The sequence below is a fragment of the Carcharhinus amblyrhynchos genome, chromosome 1 (genome assembly GCF_965287045.1).
Source record: "Carcharhinus amblyrhynchos chromosome 1, sCarAmb.v2.hapA, whole genome shotgun sequence".
In the NCBI taxonomy this organism is placed as follows: Eukaryota; Metazoa; Chordata; class Chondrichthyes; order Carcharhiniformes; family Carcharhinidae; genus Carcharhinus; species Carcharhinus amblyrhynchos.
This window is the reverse complement of record NC_137324.1, coordinates 110,276,218-110,293,954: the sequence shown is the minus strand read 5'-3', so window position 1 is coordinate 110,293,954 and position 17,737 is coordinate 110,276,218. Positions and strand designations below refer to the sequence as shown.

The following is a 17,737-nucleotide window of genomic DNA, read 5'->3' as shown; positions in this document are numbered from 1 at the left end:
CATCAGAGAGGGATGTGTTGGAGCTGGCGATTTTACATGCCTTCATCTTGTAGCCTGTTTGTCTAGCAGACATTGCCATAGTCAGCAGGTGTTAGTGTGGCTAGCCTGGAACTCTAGCTTGGTCTGGAATTGTCTTTTGGCATCTTAATGTTCAGTTGGATCATCATCAGGAGCTTGTGTTGATTTCTCTTCCTACCTTTTGAAGGAATACTGGGAAAGGTGCTGTCTTACCAACCTGGTTGAATTCTTCAGGGAAATGTATAGTTACAGCTTAGGTATTAGCTCACTCTCAATATTGTTGGGTACAAGCTCCATTCCAGAGACCCGAGTACCTACTTTTGCCTAACAAGTTAATATAGAGCTGATGGAATGCTGCAATGCTGGAGACGCTTTCAAACATGTTAAGTTGAGAGCCAGGTTGTCTCGCTGATGGCGTAAAGATTCCATGGCAATATTTGAAAAGGACTGTTGCTCTGGTGCCCTCCTCATCAACATTTATTCCTGAAACAATATCATCAAAGTTAATTTCCTGAAGCTACTGTCTTGAGAAAAGGAAGAAAGTTGTATAAAGGATACAGTGGAAGTGTTTGGCAGGTCTATTTTCATTTGATAACAACTATGCTATCAAAGATGTAAATCACATCATAATATTTCATTCTAATTGTACTCATAATGTTTCATTCTACTTGTACTCTACTTGCAATATAAATACTGGATGATCTTCCTAGTTCTACTATTTTCTCAAATGGAAAGTCTAACAAAAGCGTTTTAAATAAGATAGCATCCATTGTGAACACACGGACAAAGGTGACGATATATCTCCACCAAACAACAGATGGAAAGTGGCACACATGGGGCTGCAGAAACAGCACAAATGCGAAAAGAAAATGAAGATGGATTTCAATTTAATTGAGTCAAAGGAGAAAATTTATTTTAAAAATTTACATTCAATTTGTATATTTTCATTATTCACTGAAAAGCATTCAGAGCAGAATGTAAGTGGGTCATTCAGCAATGAACAAAGACCCGCTGAAGATCGTGGGAGATATTTTGAGAAGTTCCATCAACACTCCTTTTATTGCACTGTAACATGCTGCGATACTATAGAGTGGCATTGACTGCATAATTTAAAGTATTTGTTTTTTGTAGCCTTTAGGCATCAGCTTTGCAGACTGGCCCCTTTCCGGTTACTGCAGTCTTTATTACCTTCTAATCTATGCTGAACAAATCCCTTCTGGGTAATTATGTCAGTGGTCACTGAATATTAATTTCCGCTGTATATTAGGTTTTGTACACATTGTACAGTTGTGGCCCATAAATGAATAGTAATAGGACACTAATGCCAACAGAGTGTAAGGCATCAGGCATTTGATAGCTCAGACCTGATCAGTCCACATTTTTCTTATTAGTAATGTTTCCATTTTTGGCAATGTTCCCACCAGGGCAGCACAGTGGTTAGCAATGCTGCCTCACAGCACCAGGGACCTAGGTTTGACTCCAGCATTAAGTCATTGTCTGTGTGGAGTTTATACGTTCTTCCCATATCAATGTGGGTTTTCTCCAGGTGCTCTGGTTTCCTCTCACAATCCAGAGATTAGCAGGTTAGGTGGATTGCTAAATTGCCCATTAATGTACCAAGATGTGTAGGTTAGGAGGATTAGAGAGGCAAGTATGGGGATAGGGCCTAGGAAGATGCTCTGTTGGAGAGTTGGTGCAGACTTGATGGGCTGAATGGCCTCCTTCTGCACTGTAGGAATTCTATAATAAACAGAATTCAATATTCATTAAAGAACATTATTCTTATAGAATGGTTGATGACTATCCTTTTCTTTATTGTTTGGTTGCAAATAGATAGGAGCTAACTTACCTTTTGATCCTGGTGCAAGTGCCAGAAACTGCATCCTTACGATCTTTAGACTACCAAAAATTGCAGGGTAAAAGGAAGCTCATCTCATTATAATGATAGGTGCATCTCACATGCTTGCCAAGTTGAGAGGCTGGTCAAATGTCCTAACCAGGGATACTTGCCTACCCTCCTGCTCCCCCTCCCCCCCGGAATGAAAGCACAAGTGTACCCACTAACCACTTTAAAAGGGAACCAAAATTCTCACCCAATCACCGCTGCAGTGCCTCTTGTAGATGGTTCACACTTCTGCCATTGTGTGTCAGTGCTGGAGGAAGTGATTGTTTAAGGTGCTGGGGTGCCAATCATGAGGCTGTTCTGGGCAGCAGCTTCTTGAGTGTCGTTGGAGCTGCACTCATCCAGGCAAGTGGAGAGTATCCCATCACATTGCTGACTTTTGCCTTGTAGATGGTACTTGGGCTTTGGAGATTTAGGCAAGTAACTGCTTCACAAAGAAGTATTTCAAGTAAGAGATCTAATAAATACTGTTTTGCTCTTGGTTACAGGGCTGATAAATAATTCCTTTAAGCAATTACACACTCGAACAGGCCAATTAATTTCTTGGGTTGGTTGGTTGGCACTAATGTTGCAGTAAACCACCAAGGCTTTTCTGGCAGACCATCAAGTGATGATCTGGAGCAAGATTCCTATTCAACTTCTTACTTTTGGCCAGTGGGTGGATTGTCCTACTCCCCCATTCAGTGATTCATCAGTGGGCTTCTGAATAAAAACAACTGGCTTCACCTTACAAGAATGAGTTTCTGAAGTCTTCCAAGACTTGGAACAGATAAAAACATCAATTCAAGGACAATGTGTACAGGTGATAGGCAAATACTTGTGATGAGAGAATGTGGTCAAACCACTGTGAGATATTCAGAAATGTCTCTCCATCTCTTACCCACGTGAATGGTTAGAATTATAGATTATTATAGCTTGGAAGGAAACTGTTCGCCCAAGCATACCTGTACAGACCAATTTAGTCCAACAACCCTGCAAATTAGTGTTCTTCAAATACATGTCCAAATACCTTTTGAATCTTCCTATGGAATTGAATTCTGCTACACTTCCAGGTACACAGTATGTTCCGTGTTATAAAACAGTGTGTGACACAATTACACAATTCTTTTCCTTATTTATATTGTTCATTGGAATTGAAAATGGGAGGCTCCTGTAAGCAACTGAAGAGGAAGTGCAAGATTGAGAAATGTGAAGACAGGATCCAATTACTTGCTCTTGGATAGCTCTCTTCAATCCCTCCTGATATGTGGCAGTTAGGATTGCTCAATTCCCATTCCTGCCCATATTCAAGCCAGGTTTTTATTACAGGCATTGTTTCATCAATGTGTTTGGGAACATGCCCCTGGAACTTGTCAATCTTGCAAGTTATCTCAGATGCACATACCTCCATTCTCACACCATGAGAATAGGCTTTGCTTCTTTCTTCCATCTGTCTCCTGCTCTGTCTATTCTACTCTTCGTCTTGTTGCGATGTCTCTCCTCACTTTCTGTGCAGCTTGTTTCTCCTTGCTACCTTTCCATCCTAGTATCCAATCCCTGTTGAATTAACTTAAACCGGATCTTGTTGGTCCCAGGACCCATTCTGGTGCAACCTGATAGAACTGACAAAAGATCATTGGCCTGAAATGTTAGCTTGTTCTTCTTTCTCTATTTACACTGCCAGATCAGCTGAACTTTTCCCACATTTTCAGTTTTTATTTCAGATTCTAGCATTCACTGTATTTGTATCAGTGATTTGCTTTTCAAGTATAGAGAAAGCAGCATACTATTTCCATCTCATGTCTGTTGCTGCAAAAACAACTGTCTATTCCTCCTAACTATCAAATCCCCTAAAAGAACCACACTATTTCTTGTCTCTCCCTTTGCAGCAGTATTTTGTTTATGGATGAGCCAACACCTAAAGAATATTGAGCTTCCAGACTGTTTGTCTCCATGTTTCATACTAGACAAAAGAGAAGATCAAAATTTAATGCCCATTATCAACTTTCCATTCTATCATGATCACCTTCCCTATCCAAACTAGACTATGTGGGCTTTAGCAGAACCAGACTCTAAAACTAGCTGCAAGTCATCAAGCAGCCAAAGTACTTAACCTGTTCCAATTTCAAAGTTTGCCTGGATATCAACCTCTTAGATATTTGACTACAAGAAGTCTCACACCTGCTGTGAACCCTTTCACATCCATTCAAGAAACCACAGGCCTGCCACATTGGAAACCAGAAATCATAAATCAGAGACTGAGTTTACTGTAATCTATAAAAAGGCACATCTTTAAATATATCCAATCTTTGCCTGTGTGTGCATGAGACCAAGTGTGCGATGTTGCATTAATTCAGGGTGTATAAGAATAAATAACCTTTTTATTTTAAACTTAAAAAAGCTTGGTGCTGAATTATTTAATTGATGTACACGGTCCGAGTTTCAAAAAGTCACATCTCCTTCCATATAAATCATAATGATTGCATGTAGTACAACATACATTCCATCCATGACACATGATACACAAAATGTGAGCCACACTGTTCTGTTTTGTTAGTTATCAACGATTTCATATTCCTTAGGCAGCTTTAAGACTATTTAACTAGCTGACATGAAAATGCAACTCCAACCACTAAAACTATACCTTAATTACTAAACAAATAAACCAATAAAAATACTGGCCAATAAATAAAATACTTACCCAAACTCAACATTAACAATTGAATGCTTCCCCTAAATACTTAGCTATAATTGCTTGGGAACCCTGTGAAGCTGATTAGCTGACAACAGGTTAGGTGTAAGGATTCGCATTCTAATCAGTAATCTCTAAACTGTCTGTGCTTTATATGCTCTGTCTGAGACCAGAACTCTCCATTCACCTAACGAAGGGACTAACCCGAAAGCTTGTGAGTATATTATCAAATAAATAGGTTGGACTAAAACCTGGTGTTGTCAGACTTTTCACTGTGTTTATGCCAGTCCAACGCCGGCATACCCACAAGCTGATGGTGACCAGAACACTCAACCTTAGTGACAGTGGCACATTTCAGTTAATCTCGGGTGATCTCTGCCATATACATCAGGCTGCCTGTGGTCATAGATTCCTCAACACATTTTAAAGAGGGGCTAAAGAATTTATTGTTTTTGGTATTACAGTAAGGCAACAGGAGATTGGATCATATAAAGGACAACAAATCTCCTTTGGGCCACCTGGAAGAAAGATACTTTAAGATTCATTCTGCAGAATAAGGATCGTGGGAGTGATTCTCTCAAAAGATTCTAAGTTTCGAATTCACATAAAAGCTGGAGTAAATCACATTGATTTTTCAGTGGGAGTTTCAAAATAAATCTCCACACTCTGTGCAGTGCACATGCACTAGCACAATTCATACTAAAAATCAGGGGAGGTTGGCAGCCTAGCACTGAGTGTGCCAGTGCTCATGCGAGATCGACACACACACAGTAGGCCCACACTGCCAACCTCCTGATTGCTGCCACCCTTCCCTATACCCCCGCCCCGCCTCACCCCCCTGACATGTCTAGGCCACCAGCCTCGAGCCCACTCTCTCCACCTGTACCCCCTGCAGCCCTGTACACCCTGCCTGGAGTCCCAACCCCTCAACACCCCCCCCCTCCCCCCACCAGTAGGCTGACACTCCTCCACCTTGATGGCCAGTCCCGATTGCTGGCCCTCTCCCTCTGCACAGTGACAGCAGGGGTCTCCCACCCACACCGATTGCCCCACCCCTTGCCACTGCCCAATGCCTGGTGAGTAGTGCCAAGATGCCCCTGGCATTGCCAAGAGGCCAGAATGGCACTGCCAAGATGGCAATGCCCAGAGGGCACCCCCGCCCTTTACTGCCGACCTCCTGGGGGCCTCTATGGCATCCCCTTCACTCCAGCAAGGTCAAGGTGCCAGTTCCCGCTACTAGGGAGGTATTGTAAACCCCGCTGGAGTAAAGCGGGGAGACACTCGTGGGCCCGGAGACTTCAGTCCCAGGCCTGCTAATCACCGCTAGCATAAATTATACAGCTCCACGCTGATTTCTGGTGCGGAGCTGATGGCACTGGAAATCTGACAGCCAGAGACTCACAGAGGCTATAATGCCCAGTGGGAAGCCTGAGAAATGGCCACTGATTGATTTTCCCAGCCCGCTGCGCTCATGGGATAAACACACCCTACTTTTGTTGTATACTGGTTAGAACATAGAACATTACAGCGCAGTACAGGCCCTTCAGCCCTCGATGTTGCGCCAACCAGTGGAACCAATCTAATGACCCTCCAACCTAAACTATTCCAATGTTATCCATATGCCTATCCACTAACCATTTGAACGCCCTTAAAGTTGGCGAGTCCACAACTGCTGCAGGCAGGGCATTCCACGCCCTTACTACCCTCTGAGTAAAGAACCTACCTCTGACATCCATCCTATAATTACCACCCCTTAATTTAAAGCTATGTCCCCTCATGTTAGCCATCACCATCTGAGGAAAAGGGCTCTCACTATCCATTCTATCTAACCCTCTGATCATCTTGTATGCCTCAATTAGGTCACCTCTTAACCTTCTTCTTTCTAACGAAAATAACCTCAAGTCCCTCAGCCTTTCCTCAAGACCTTCCCACCATACCAGGCAACATCCTGGTAAACCTCCTCTGCACCCTTTCCAATGCCTCCACATCTTTTTTATAATGCGGCGACCAGAACTGTACGCAATACTCCAAGTCGGCCACACCAGAGTTTTGTACAGTTGCAACATGACCTCATGGCTCGAAAATTCAATCCCTCTACCAATAAAAGCTAAGATTTACGCCAATCACCATTCCAATGAGTAAGCCATTGAATTGACCTTGGAAACCCTCAGGCAAATTTCTCAGCTGAGAGGGCACCTGCAGCTGCAATATTTGTGCGAATCACTGCAAGCAAATTAACTCACCTGTTTCTTTCACAAAGGTTTTGCAGTCCCTGGTCCTTTAAGGTTCCTGTTGACTTAGACTGAGCACGTTCCCACAGATTCCCTCTTCCATCCATTGCCGCTCCATTAGTTCACTAGGTGTGTAAGATTTGTCTACCCACTGTCTCCAAATCAGGGCTCACTGGAAGATTATGTGCTCAGGTCAGGAGCCTGGTTCTCCTCTGATGCACTTTGTTGAATTGGTCATCAAAATTGATCCTTACAAGAAAATCTAAATTGCTTAAGCAAATTATCCTCGGCATCCCTTGTGACTTGAATATTATAATACACTTTATACTGTTGATGTCAGTATTTCTCTGCTATGAAATTAATTAAATATTGTTATATTGTTATAGTGATGTAAAACTAGTGTGGAGATTAAAAATTTAAATTCTAATTTCTAAGATGGCTCCCAGATTTCCTGCCATTACTTCATTCCTCTGGGAGTTTCTGCTAATCTTCTGCTGAAGTAGGCGATGGGGAAGCCTCTCTGGAAATCCTACCCCTGCAGTTTACTGGAAGCTCTCAACAGCACAAACTCAAGAGAAGTTAAAGGGGCACAAAACAGCAGGTCCAGAGGAGTCTCCTGTGCTCGTTCCACTCTCATAAAGCAGCCAGGGAGGAATTTTTCTGATTGGTTTCCACTCAATATTGGGCCTGCGCTTTTAATCTTTTTTTGCCCTTCTCACCTGGATTACATACTGTTTGAAAATTGTGATGCACAGGGCATTGTGCTGAATTGCGTCTCCAGTTCTTTTTCATATAAAGTTCTTCAACATAAGAATTGGCTGTGTGCCCAATGAACCAAAAACTGTTTTGTTTCTGTAATTTGTACTGTTATCAAATATTTTCAGCCGAAAGTGAGTAAAGGTGTTTTAGGCACAAATTCAAGGTGACAGCAGAAAACACAACAAGCTGGTGTCTCAAGTGTGTAAGTGATGTTTGAGAGAATCAAGTGACATTTTGATCAGTCATCTAGCATCAGACCATTGTGTCTAGCCTGTGAGTACTAGGCAATGCCCCTCACCTTCATAAAGGAGCTGAAAAAATACTGCCTCTACTCTAAGGAACTGCTGCCAACACTGCTCCACTTAACATATACAGAATGCTAGCTCCGATTACAGACCATACCTCTCTATCAATCATTTACCTACACGTGATTACATTATTGTTTGCTGGCTGGGAGCTCAGAGAGAGGGAGAGGCCTTACACTAGCCAGTTAATGTCAGTCCAAAGAAATAAGCTAATGAGGGAGAAAGAAAGAATTGTTTTCATGCATGTTTGCTTACAAGATTCACTCCCTGATTAGATTCTATTGATATAAAAAGTCTGTGCTTTTAACTAATGACAGCAGATCAGGCAGACTACAGGACCAACATAAAAGAAAAGGAGGCAGTCGGGGGATGCGAATTGAATGCTCTCTGAAGGGTTAGTGGATTGGCACCACCTATGCATGCCAAAGAGATCATTAATTGCCTGCTGGAAAGCTACCGCATGTGACTGCAGCTGCAAGTCAAGTGAAAGTCAGTTCTCCTTTTGACCGAATATTTTCTGCCTCAGTTTCACTGCTGGAGGCAGCGAGTGACACAGACTGCAGAGCTGGAGTTATTTCTCACAGAGGGCTTTTAAGTCGTCCCTCTCGAAGAAGTCTGGCATTACAGTGAGCACACTGGTGGGATTTTCAAGCTTTTCTTTGATGGCGAATTGCTTGTGAAATATCTCATTTTTTAAAAAATAATTCTTTGTGCCTTTAGAGCCTGTTAATAATCACTGTGACTGGTCCAGTTTGAAGAATAGCTCATGTGGACAACGTATACAGCGCAGACAAAGTTCAACACTTTGCAATGCCTGAGAATAAGAATATTATATTCTGCACAGCAAATGCTTTGACATACCCTACTTTCTTCCCCAAAACTACCTACAGGAAAATAAAGCGATGTTTTAGCTTCAGAAAAGGTAAGTTTTGTTGGAGCGTGTGTCAGTAGCTATTTAAAAATCTGTGATGGTTGCCAGTCTGTACATAAACCATCGGCTGCGACTGAATGTTTTAACCCGTGCAACTTTCTTCAGTGTATGAAAAGGTATCTCCTCGCTTATGAGTGTTTTCTTCTGTATCATAACAAATGTGCATTGAGCTTGACAAGAAAATTAGATGGAGCAATGAATTGCTGATTAGTTTGTTGTGACGAAGAATAAACTTTCCACCGTAGATTGTCAGTAAATGCCCCATGTCAGAGTACATACGTTTTTGCACATTACAGTGAATGTACAAATTGGATGACTAAGGTGCTGTAAATCAGAAAGGGATGTCTTTGAGCAGAGGTTGGATCTGGTGACCTAGTGTGCGATCATTTAATAGTGATTTAATTATTGTAATTTTATTTTTTTTATTTGTTCGTGGGATGTGGCTGTCATTGGCTTGGCCATTTATTGCTCTTCCCTGAGGACATTTAAAAGTCAACCATATTGCTGTGTGTCTAGAGTCACATGTAGGCCAGACCAGGTATGGATGATAGCTTTTCTTCCTGAAAGTTAGTAGTGAACCGGATGGATTTTTACAACAATGGTTTCAAGGTCATCATTGGATTTCTAATTCCAGATTTTTAGTGAATTCAAATTACCCCAGCTGCCAGGGTGAGATTCAAACTTGGGTCTCTGGATTATTAGTCCAGCCACAATACTGCTACACCATTGCCTCCTCTTGTGGTATCTTCTATCATGAGCATTTCTGTGCTCTGTTGTCTGTTTGGTCAGCTGTTAGCTTCACCTGGGATCATTTGCTGTGGGCTAAGTTGTCATCTTTGTGTCTGTGATTGAACAGGTATCTTTGGTCAACGTCTTGAAGACACTGTACGGTATGAACGCAGATATGGCACACACATGGCACCAACACTTGTGGAACAGTGTGCAGACTTCATTCGCCAGAGAGGACTAAAGGAAGAGGGTCTTTTCCGCCTACCTGGTCAGGCAAATCTAGTTAAGGAGTTACAAGAGGCCTTCGACTGTGGTGAGAAGCCCTTGTTTGATAGGTAAGGATTGTGTTTGTAGACATATTGCTAAGTGTTTTTTTTAAATTATTCTTTAAGAGATATATGGATTACTTAACGTCTGGTCAAATACATTTTCTAAATTATTCCTTATATTACAATGCATACTTTTGTTTAAGTTTGAGGGAGAAAAAAACTTGCACTTGTATAGCACCTTTTATGACAACTAGACATCTCAAAATACTTTATAGCCGATGAAGTACTTTCAAAGTGTAGTCATCGTTATAATGTAGGAAACCCAGCAGCCAATTTGTGCACAGCAATCTCTGACAAACAGTAATCTCACAATGACCGATGATCTGTTTTTGTGATTCCGATTGAGGGCTATATTTTTACCAAGGCACTGGGCATAACTCCCCTGTCCTTCTTTCAGGTAGTGTCATGGAATCTTTTATGACCACCTGAAAGGACAGGCGGGGCCTCAGTTTAAAATTTTAATTGAAGAAAAGAATCTCAAAAAGTGTAGGAATCCTCTGGCAGCACTGCACTAGTCTGCCATTTTTGTATTCAAGTTCTGAATTGTGACTTAAACCCAGGACCATCTGACATGGGCAACAGCACTATCAATTAAGCCACAGTTAATACTTTTGCTGGCTATACTTTTTTCAATGGAAACCACGATTTTAGCTGTAACTATTTTACACACTTCAGGGCAAAGTCCTGAACCAAGATTTGTATTGTTATTTAGCAGCATTATTATTGATCTTAAATTAAACATTTGACTTTTTGCTACATTGTTTTGAATATTATAAAACTGGTAAAGCTCTTAAAATATCATGGATCAGCATAAGTTAGGAGTAGCAGTCTCCTTACAAGCTGGATAGTTTTTTGGTAAACAAAGTGATTGAGGGATATAAGAAATTAGGCAGGATTCTCCAGTTTCATCCATGGTGGGACCCATTGGAACATGAACAGAAAATTGAGCATTCCGGCCAAAACTCCATTAACTTTCAGTGGCATCGGAAAATCCCAGCCATGATCAGAGATGAATGATTTAGGCCACTGATGGTGCTTTTTGTACTCTGATCTTGTTGAATTCTGATCATCTTACACCCTAGCTATGACTGTAACACTACATTCTGCGCTTTTTTCCTTCTCCGTGAATGATATGCTTTGTCTGAATAGCACACAAGAAGCAATACTTTTCATTGCGTACTAATACATGTGACAATATTAAATCAAATTCTAATCCATTCATTATCTTATTGTTAATCATTCACATACCATCTTCTCCAACAGCAGATTACTTTTTAATGGACATTTAAATGCTGCAAAGCATCAGTCCACAGTTTCCAAATGAAAATCATCTGAAGTTACAATATTCCAGTTCTCAAAGCCAGAGTCAAGATTATTGTTTCTGGCCCTGGCTTAACCAAATGAAAGTTACCACAGGTTTGGAAATGTCAGGAAAGCTGTGTTGTCCAATAAGTTTGGCAAAGTTGGAACAAAAGCTCTAAGGCACAAAAGCAGATTGTGGATATATGAACCAGTCTAATCAAGCATGAAAGGCAGTTAAGAGAAAAGAAATGAGGGAGGATCTGAAGAAGCAATCAATACAAATACACATGGGAGCTTGGCAGGAGATGAGAACATTGCTGGAGCTCACAACAAGATGGCTGACCAAATCAGATGAATAAGTCGATAAAGATGAAAATAAATCACACAACACGAAGTAACTTCTAATTTAGTAAGTGAATTAGTACTATGCTCAGCTGGAAGAAATAGTGGGGGAAAAAATCTTGAATGTGATTAATTGAACAAAAATAAATTGTCTCATGTATTGTGATAAAATATATAAACAAAAAACAATTGAAATATGAATTTTAAAAAAACAGAACACTTAATGCTCAAAATGAAAAATCAGCTGCCATGGTTTTCCAAAATGATGATGCATCAGGTAGTGACCATTAATTGGTTATTGAATTATTAATAATTGTACATTATGAATAATATTTACTAGCATTTATTATAATTTAAGGGCAAGATTGTTATACAATGCTTTTTAAAGCTGATATGTATCAGTATTCTGGATTTACTTGGTCCAGTTTGGTTTTATTGTGCTTATTACTGAAGGAGATCACGTCAACCCATTTCAATTTACTTCCATAAGTATATTCAACTGAAATGTGTTACTAAGAGAGACAAATGGTCTACATTGGTTAGAGGACCTGATTTGATTAGATTTGATTTATTATTGTCACATGATTGTCATATGTGTACAGTGAAAAGCATTTTTCTTGTATGCTAAGCAGACAAAACATACCATTCACAGAGAAGGACAGGAAAGAGTGCAAAAAGTAGTGTTACAGTCATAGCTAGGATATAGAGAAAGATCAACTTAGTGCGAGGTGGGTCCATTCAAAAATATGATGGAAGTAGGGAAGAAGCTGCTCTTGAGTCAGTTGGTACGTGACTTCAGATTTTTGATCTTTTTCCCGATGGAAGAAGATGGAAGAGAGAATGTCCAAGGTGTGTGGGGTCCTTAATTATGCTGGCTGCTTTGCCAAAGCAGCAGGAAGTGTAGGCAGAGTCAATGGATGGGAGGCTGGTTTGCATGGTGGAATGGGCTTCATTCACGACCCTTTGTAGTTCTTGGCGAGCAGAACAGGAGGCATACCAAACTGTGATACAACCAGAAAGATCCTTTCTATGGTCTTTCTGTAAAAGTTGGTGAGAGTCGTAATGGACATGCCAAATTTCCTTAGTCTTCTGAGGAAATAGAGGCATTGGTGGGCTTTCTTAACTATGGTGTCAGCATAAGGGGACCAGGACAGGTTGTTGGTGATTTCACACCTAAAAGCTTGAAGCTCTTGACCATTTCTACTTTGTTCCCATTGATGTAGACAGGGACATGTTCTCCACTATGCTTCCTGAATTTGATGATTATCTCCTTCATTTTGTTGACATTGAGGGAGATTATTGTCATTGCACCAGTTCACCAAATTCTCTATCTCATTCCTGTACTCTATCTCATTATTATTTTAGATCCAATCCATTGCGCTGGTGTCATCCGCAAACTTGAAAATCGAGTTGGAGGGGAGTTTGACTACACAGTCATAGGTATATAAGGAGTATAGTAGAGGGCTGAGAACACAGCCTTATGGGGTACCTCTGGTGAGGATGATCATGGAGGAGGTGTTGTTGCTTTTCTTTATTGATTGCGGTCCATGGGTTGTGATACTAGTGTTGTGAGGCAGAACAGAGAGCAACAAACTAGATTTGTCTTTGGGTCTCATTACCATAACTCACCTGAGCTATGGGCACCACTCGGGTCCCTCATATAGTTTGTCTATCTGGGCCCAAGGATCATGGATCAGTATACAAGGAGCAGATGGAGATCAGCATTTATTTTGTAGATCCAAGTGGAGCAATCCTACGACTGCCAATTCCACAAAATACATCAAAACTACCGAGGCCCCTTTTTTTAGGATTCTGGGGACTTGACTACCAGCACTATTAATTGGCCATTTAAGGGGACTAGGGTGGGCTTCCAATCTGTAGTCCTGCCCTGCCTCACTGTAAAATCGCATCTGAGTTGGGGCAGGAGAAATCTCAGACAGACATCTCCAAAATCAGGAATACGAATCAGATCAAGCTAACTGTCTCAACAAATGTGAGAGTCCAGTCTGCATCGGGCACAGGATATCTTTTCAGTGTTGAAATGAAGCCTTTGCTTGTTCCAGGCAGCCAACAGAAGTGCCTAAAAATAGGCCCCTATCAATATAGCAGCTGCCCAAATGCCCTTGCCAATAGAGCACATGCCCCTTCTCTGCTAAATTGATCATTGTGTTTGTTTTATGATTTGAAACCATATTGAATTTAGTTGTCAATACCACGTTGATACTTGCATGCCTGGTGACAGGACTCAAATACATAAATATGCTGTTCTATCATTATTTGTAAAGACTATTTACATATTAATCTATCAAAGCAATATTATCAACTTCTTCCTGTGATTTGACTCTTAGTGAGTGTGTGAAGCACATGGTCCTAAACATGGAGTCTGATCCAATTTCAATCCAAATTGGTTCAAAATGGCTGTCAACACACAGCAAGAGAGACTTTTATTCAATCATTAATCCAACCAGAAAGTTGGCTACAATTGTAGTATCATGTAACACATTGCATGTAGACTTGTGATGCAAATAAATTAACTATTGCTTCTAATATCTATAATACTTCCATGATTTCATGTTTCCAACTGCCTCTTGAAACATTCTATTGTCTCCTCAGTTAAGATTATACGGTGTTTTGTTGCCAATTAAAAAGAGCATTTGGCATAATTGGTATTATCAAGCGTGATCATAGAGAGAGATGCAAGCACAGCAGTAGAAAAGAGCTCATGAATTCTCATGTTTACCAGCATTTTTAGTATGACCCTTGTCAAGGGTAAGCATTAGCTCAGTGGATAGTAGGATATCCTTACCTCTGTGAAAGTCATGGGTCCAAATGCTGTTCAGGCAGCTTGAGATTATAATATCCTGAGGGAGTGCTAAACTGTGAGAGGTGTTGGATGGGATGTTTTGGTCATTCCTGCCAGTGGGATCATCCGGTCCAACTGACGGTGACCCCCTGCTGCAGATTCCCCACGGCGGAGGGTGCGGACAATAGAAACCCCCATTGAAATTGCAGGACCAGAAGATCTCACTGGGGGTCAAAGGCGGGCTGCCTCCACTGCCGCCAAACATGGCTGGGGGACATGAGAGAGTGGGGGTGGGCTGCCTCTTTTCTTTCAGACATGACCTTAAACTGAAACTCCATCTGACTTGTCAAGTAGATGAAAGGAATTCTATGACACTATTGAAGGAAGAGCAGGGGGATTTCCCAGTGGTTGCTGTGGTTTACAAACATTTGGTTTTTATTTATTTATAGGATGTGGACATCTCTGGCTAGGCCAGTGTTTATTCTCCACCCCTAATTGCCTTTGAGAAGGTGGTGAGCAGCCTTCTTGAACCACTGTAGTCACTGTAGTGACTGTAGAGACAGCCATAGAACTGTTAAGGAGGCAGTTTCAGGATTTTGACCCAGTGTTTCACTATGGAGTGAGGTGCCCAGTGGAGCCTGGTCTCCAGTCATTTTGGGACCTCCTTGCCACTGGACCAAGGCCTTATTACGTTGGACCCACGTGGGATCTGGTGTGCAACGGGACCCATGTTAAAGGAACTCACGCATAGGCAGCTTCAACTCCTTAAAATGAAGTTTGGGACCTGGAACATCAGGAGCGTCCTGGGTAACCCCAGCAATGACAGAGCAGAACAGCATACCACTACCTGGGAGCTCAGGTGTTGCCACATTGACATCACTGCTCTAAGCAAGATCCGGCAGGCAGGGGAAGGACAGCTCAAGCAGCAAGGCAGCAGTCACACCACTTTCTGGAAAGGTAAACCAATAGATTACCACCTCTACAGGTTTGGTTTCACCATTAAAAACAAACTAGTTGGCCATCTGTTGTGAGATAGATGAAAATTTTATGATGCTCCAGCTCATCCCAGCCCAGATCCAATGCGCTACAGTCTGCAGCTCATACACCCCAACACTGGGAGCTGCAGACAAGTCCAAAGAGGAATTTTACTTGAGACTTGAACAATCCCAAAGGGTGACAAGTTGTTCCTCCTTTGTGACTTCAACGCCAGAGTTGGAAAGGACGCTGACTTTTGGGGAGGAATAATCAGCAGAGAGCAGGGCAGGAAAATCCATCACCAGCAGCACCATGTTCCTGACTAAATGCCTAGAACATAGCCTCATCATAACCAACACCTTGTTCTGTCAGAGAGACAAGGGCAAGGCCTCATGGCAATACCCTCACTTAAAGCACTGGCATCTACTCAATGAGCAAGGGACAACAAGGACATGCGTATCACTTGCATCATGACAGGAGCTGCTGACTGCTGGACAGGTTATAGTCTCATCCACTCTGTGATCAACACCAATGTAGCCCCAGAACAGCAATGGAAATAGAAACAATGCTTCATGAAAATCAGTGTGGAGGTACTCAAAGGTGCAGATAATAGAACCCTATCCAGCCAGCACCTCACTGCCAAACTGATGCCTCACTGAGACCCAGAGATGTAGTATCCACAGTCTGTGGTCTGTCCTTAAAGCCTCCAAAATCAACAGCTGCGAAGAGATGTTTGGTCACTCGACCAGGAAAGACCAAGACTGGTTCAATGAGAATAACCAGATGATCGAGGAGCTGATGAGCGCAAGCATAAGGCTTTTCTGAATCTGAAGCAGCAACCCTACGTGACAGCAAGAAAGCAGCTCTCCAGACGGCTGAAGGCTGAGGTCCAGCAAAAAATCCATTACCTAAAGAACAGATAGTGGGTGGAGAAAACACCAGAGATCCAGCAGTTGGCCAAGAATCATGGCACAGGAGGGCAGAGGAAACAATTTAAGGACACCCTCAAAGCATCCTTGAAGAATTGCAACATCCCCATCGACGTCTGGGAATCCCTGGCCCAAGGCTGCCTTAAGTGGAGGAAAAGCACTCAGGAAGGAACTGAATGCCTCTGCCTCTGAGTTTCATCAGCGAGGGCAAACTTAAGCCAAGTGTTGCAGTGAAAGGAATGTGTAGTGACCCAGGGACTCCACACCCCCCCCTCCCCCGAGCCCCTGCAATCCCCACCTGCCCATCTGGTCTCCAACCTCATCTGCCCCACCTGTGATAAGAGACTGTAAGTCACATCTTTGACTCCTGAGTTACCTGAGAACTCCTTTTTGGTCCTTCAACTGTGAGGACTGATTAAGAAGGAGAATAAGCTCTGGATGTCCGAAGACATTACTTTATTTCCAGTTATATATTTAACATAACTTTACTGAAAGACTCTCTTAATTTCCAAATGACACCTATAAAGTTGTTCTAATTTTTCTACTATCAGCACTACTGTTAAGTATTCATCCAGCAGACATTGTTAAAACATAGCAGCATAGTGGTTAGCACTGCTGCCTCACTATGCCAAGGACCCAGCTTTGATTCCCAACTTGGGTCACTGTCAGTGCAGAGTCTGTATGTTCTCCCCATGTCTGCGTAGGTTTCCTCAGGGTGCTCCAGTTTCCTCCCGCAGTCTGAAAGATGTGCTGGTTAGGTGCATTGACCATGCTAAATTTTCCCTCAGTGTACCTGAACAGGTGCCAGTGTATGGCGACTAGGGGATTTTCACAGTAAATTTATTACAGTGTTAATGTAAGCCTGCTTGTGACACAAACAAAATAAATTCATTAAACTTTTTTTTTAATTATTATGCTTGACAACACTCAGTTCACAATGGACAGAGGACCAGCCATTTTTGGGGAGGTGAATTAGGTGCCTGACACCTCTATGACGTTGGCAGCCAATTAGCCACATTCTTAGACAAGGAGGATTAGACAAGGCTCGTCCAACTCTTGATAGTTAGCTAGTAATCCTTGAAAGCAAGTGTCTGACTATGAGCGGCATTGGCAAGCTGAGGGTCAGCTTCAGGGAAATTACACTCCCTCTTGAATGGTCAGATACCCTGCTGTCACATTCATGCATGAAGAACAGTCACTGGAACAAAGTACCAGCAGCTTCAGCTGCCTGTGAAGCTAAATGAGATGAAGAGAAAAAATGAAAGGGAAAAAAGAAATGAAGATAACAGAATATTTTATGTTGAGATTGTGTGAAGCTTAACTCTAGAAAAATCACAATGAAGGGATTTGGAGAGTATTTAATTTAAGCCTGACTGGAATAATAATGCCTATACATTATTCTGGCACTGTTAGTCCAGTCCAAGTTTTAGTGACTCGCACAATGTGATATTTGTTTGGCATGTTAGGCAGTGAGTGGTGAACCAGAACATCATAGTTGTATCTACAAAGG

General features: G+C 41.9%; 1 protein-coding gene across 5 annotated transcripts in view; it reads left to right on the top strand.

The window, feature by feature from the left end:
- Positions 1 to 17,737, top strand: part of arhgap24 (Rho GTPase activating protein 24) — a 619,498-nt gene that overhangs the window by 554,999 nt on the left and 46,762 nt on the right. For 4 of the 5 annotated variants that reach the window (XM_080191101.1, XM_080191092.1, XM_080191083.1 and 1 more), the window contains one exon: positions 9,675 to 9,882. In XM_080191101.1, the coding sequence (XP_080047227.1) occupies positions 9,675 to 9,882 (208 nt within the window). Of the gene's footprint in view, positions 1 to 8,235; positions 8,810 to 9,674; positions 9,883 to 17,737 lie in introns of those variants that run through there. The other variant, XM_080191111.1, reaches the window with a different exon arrangement.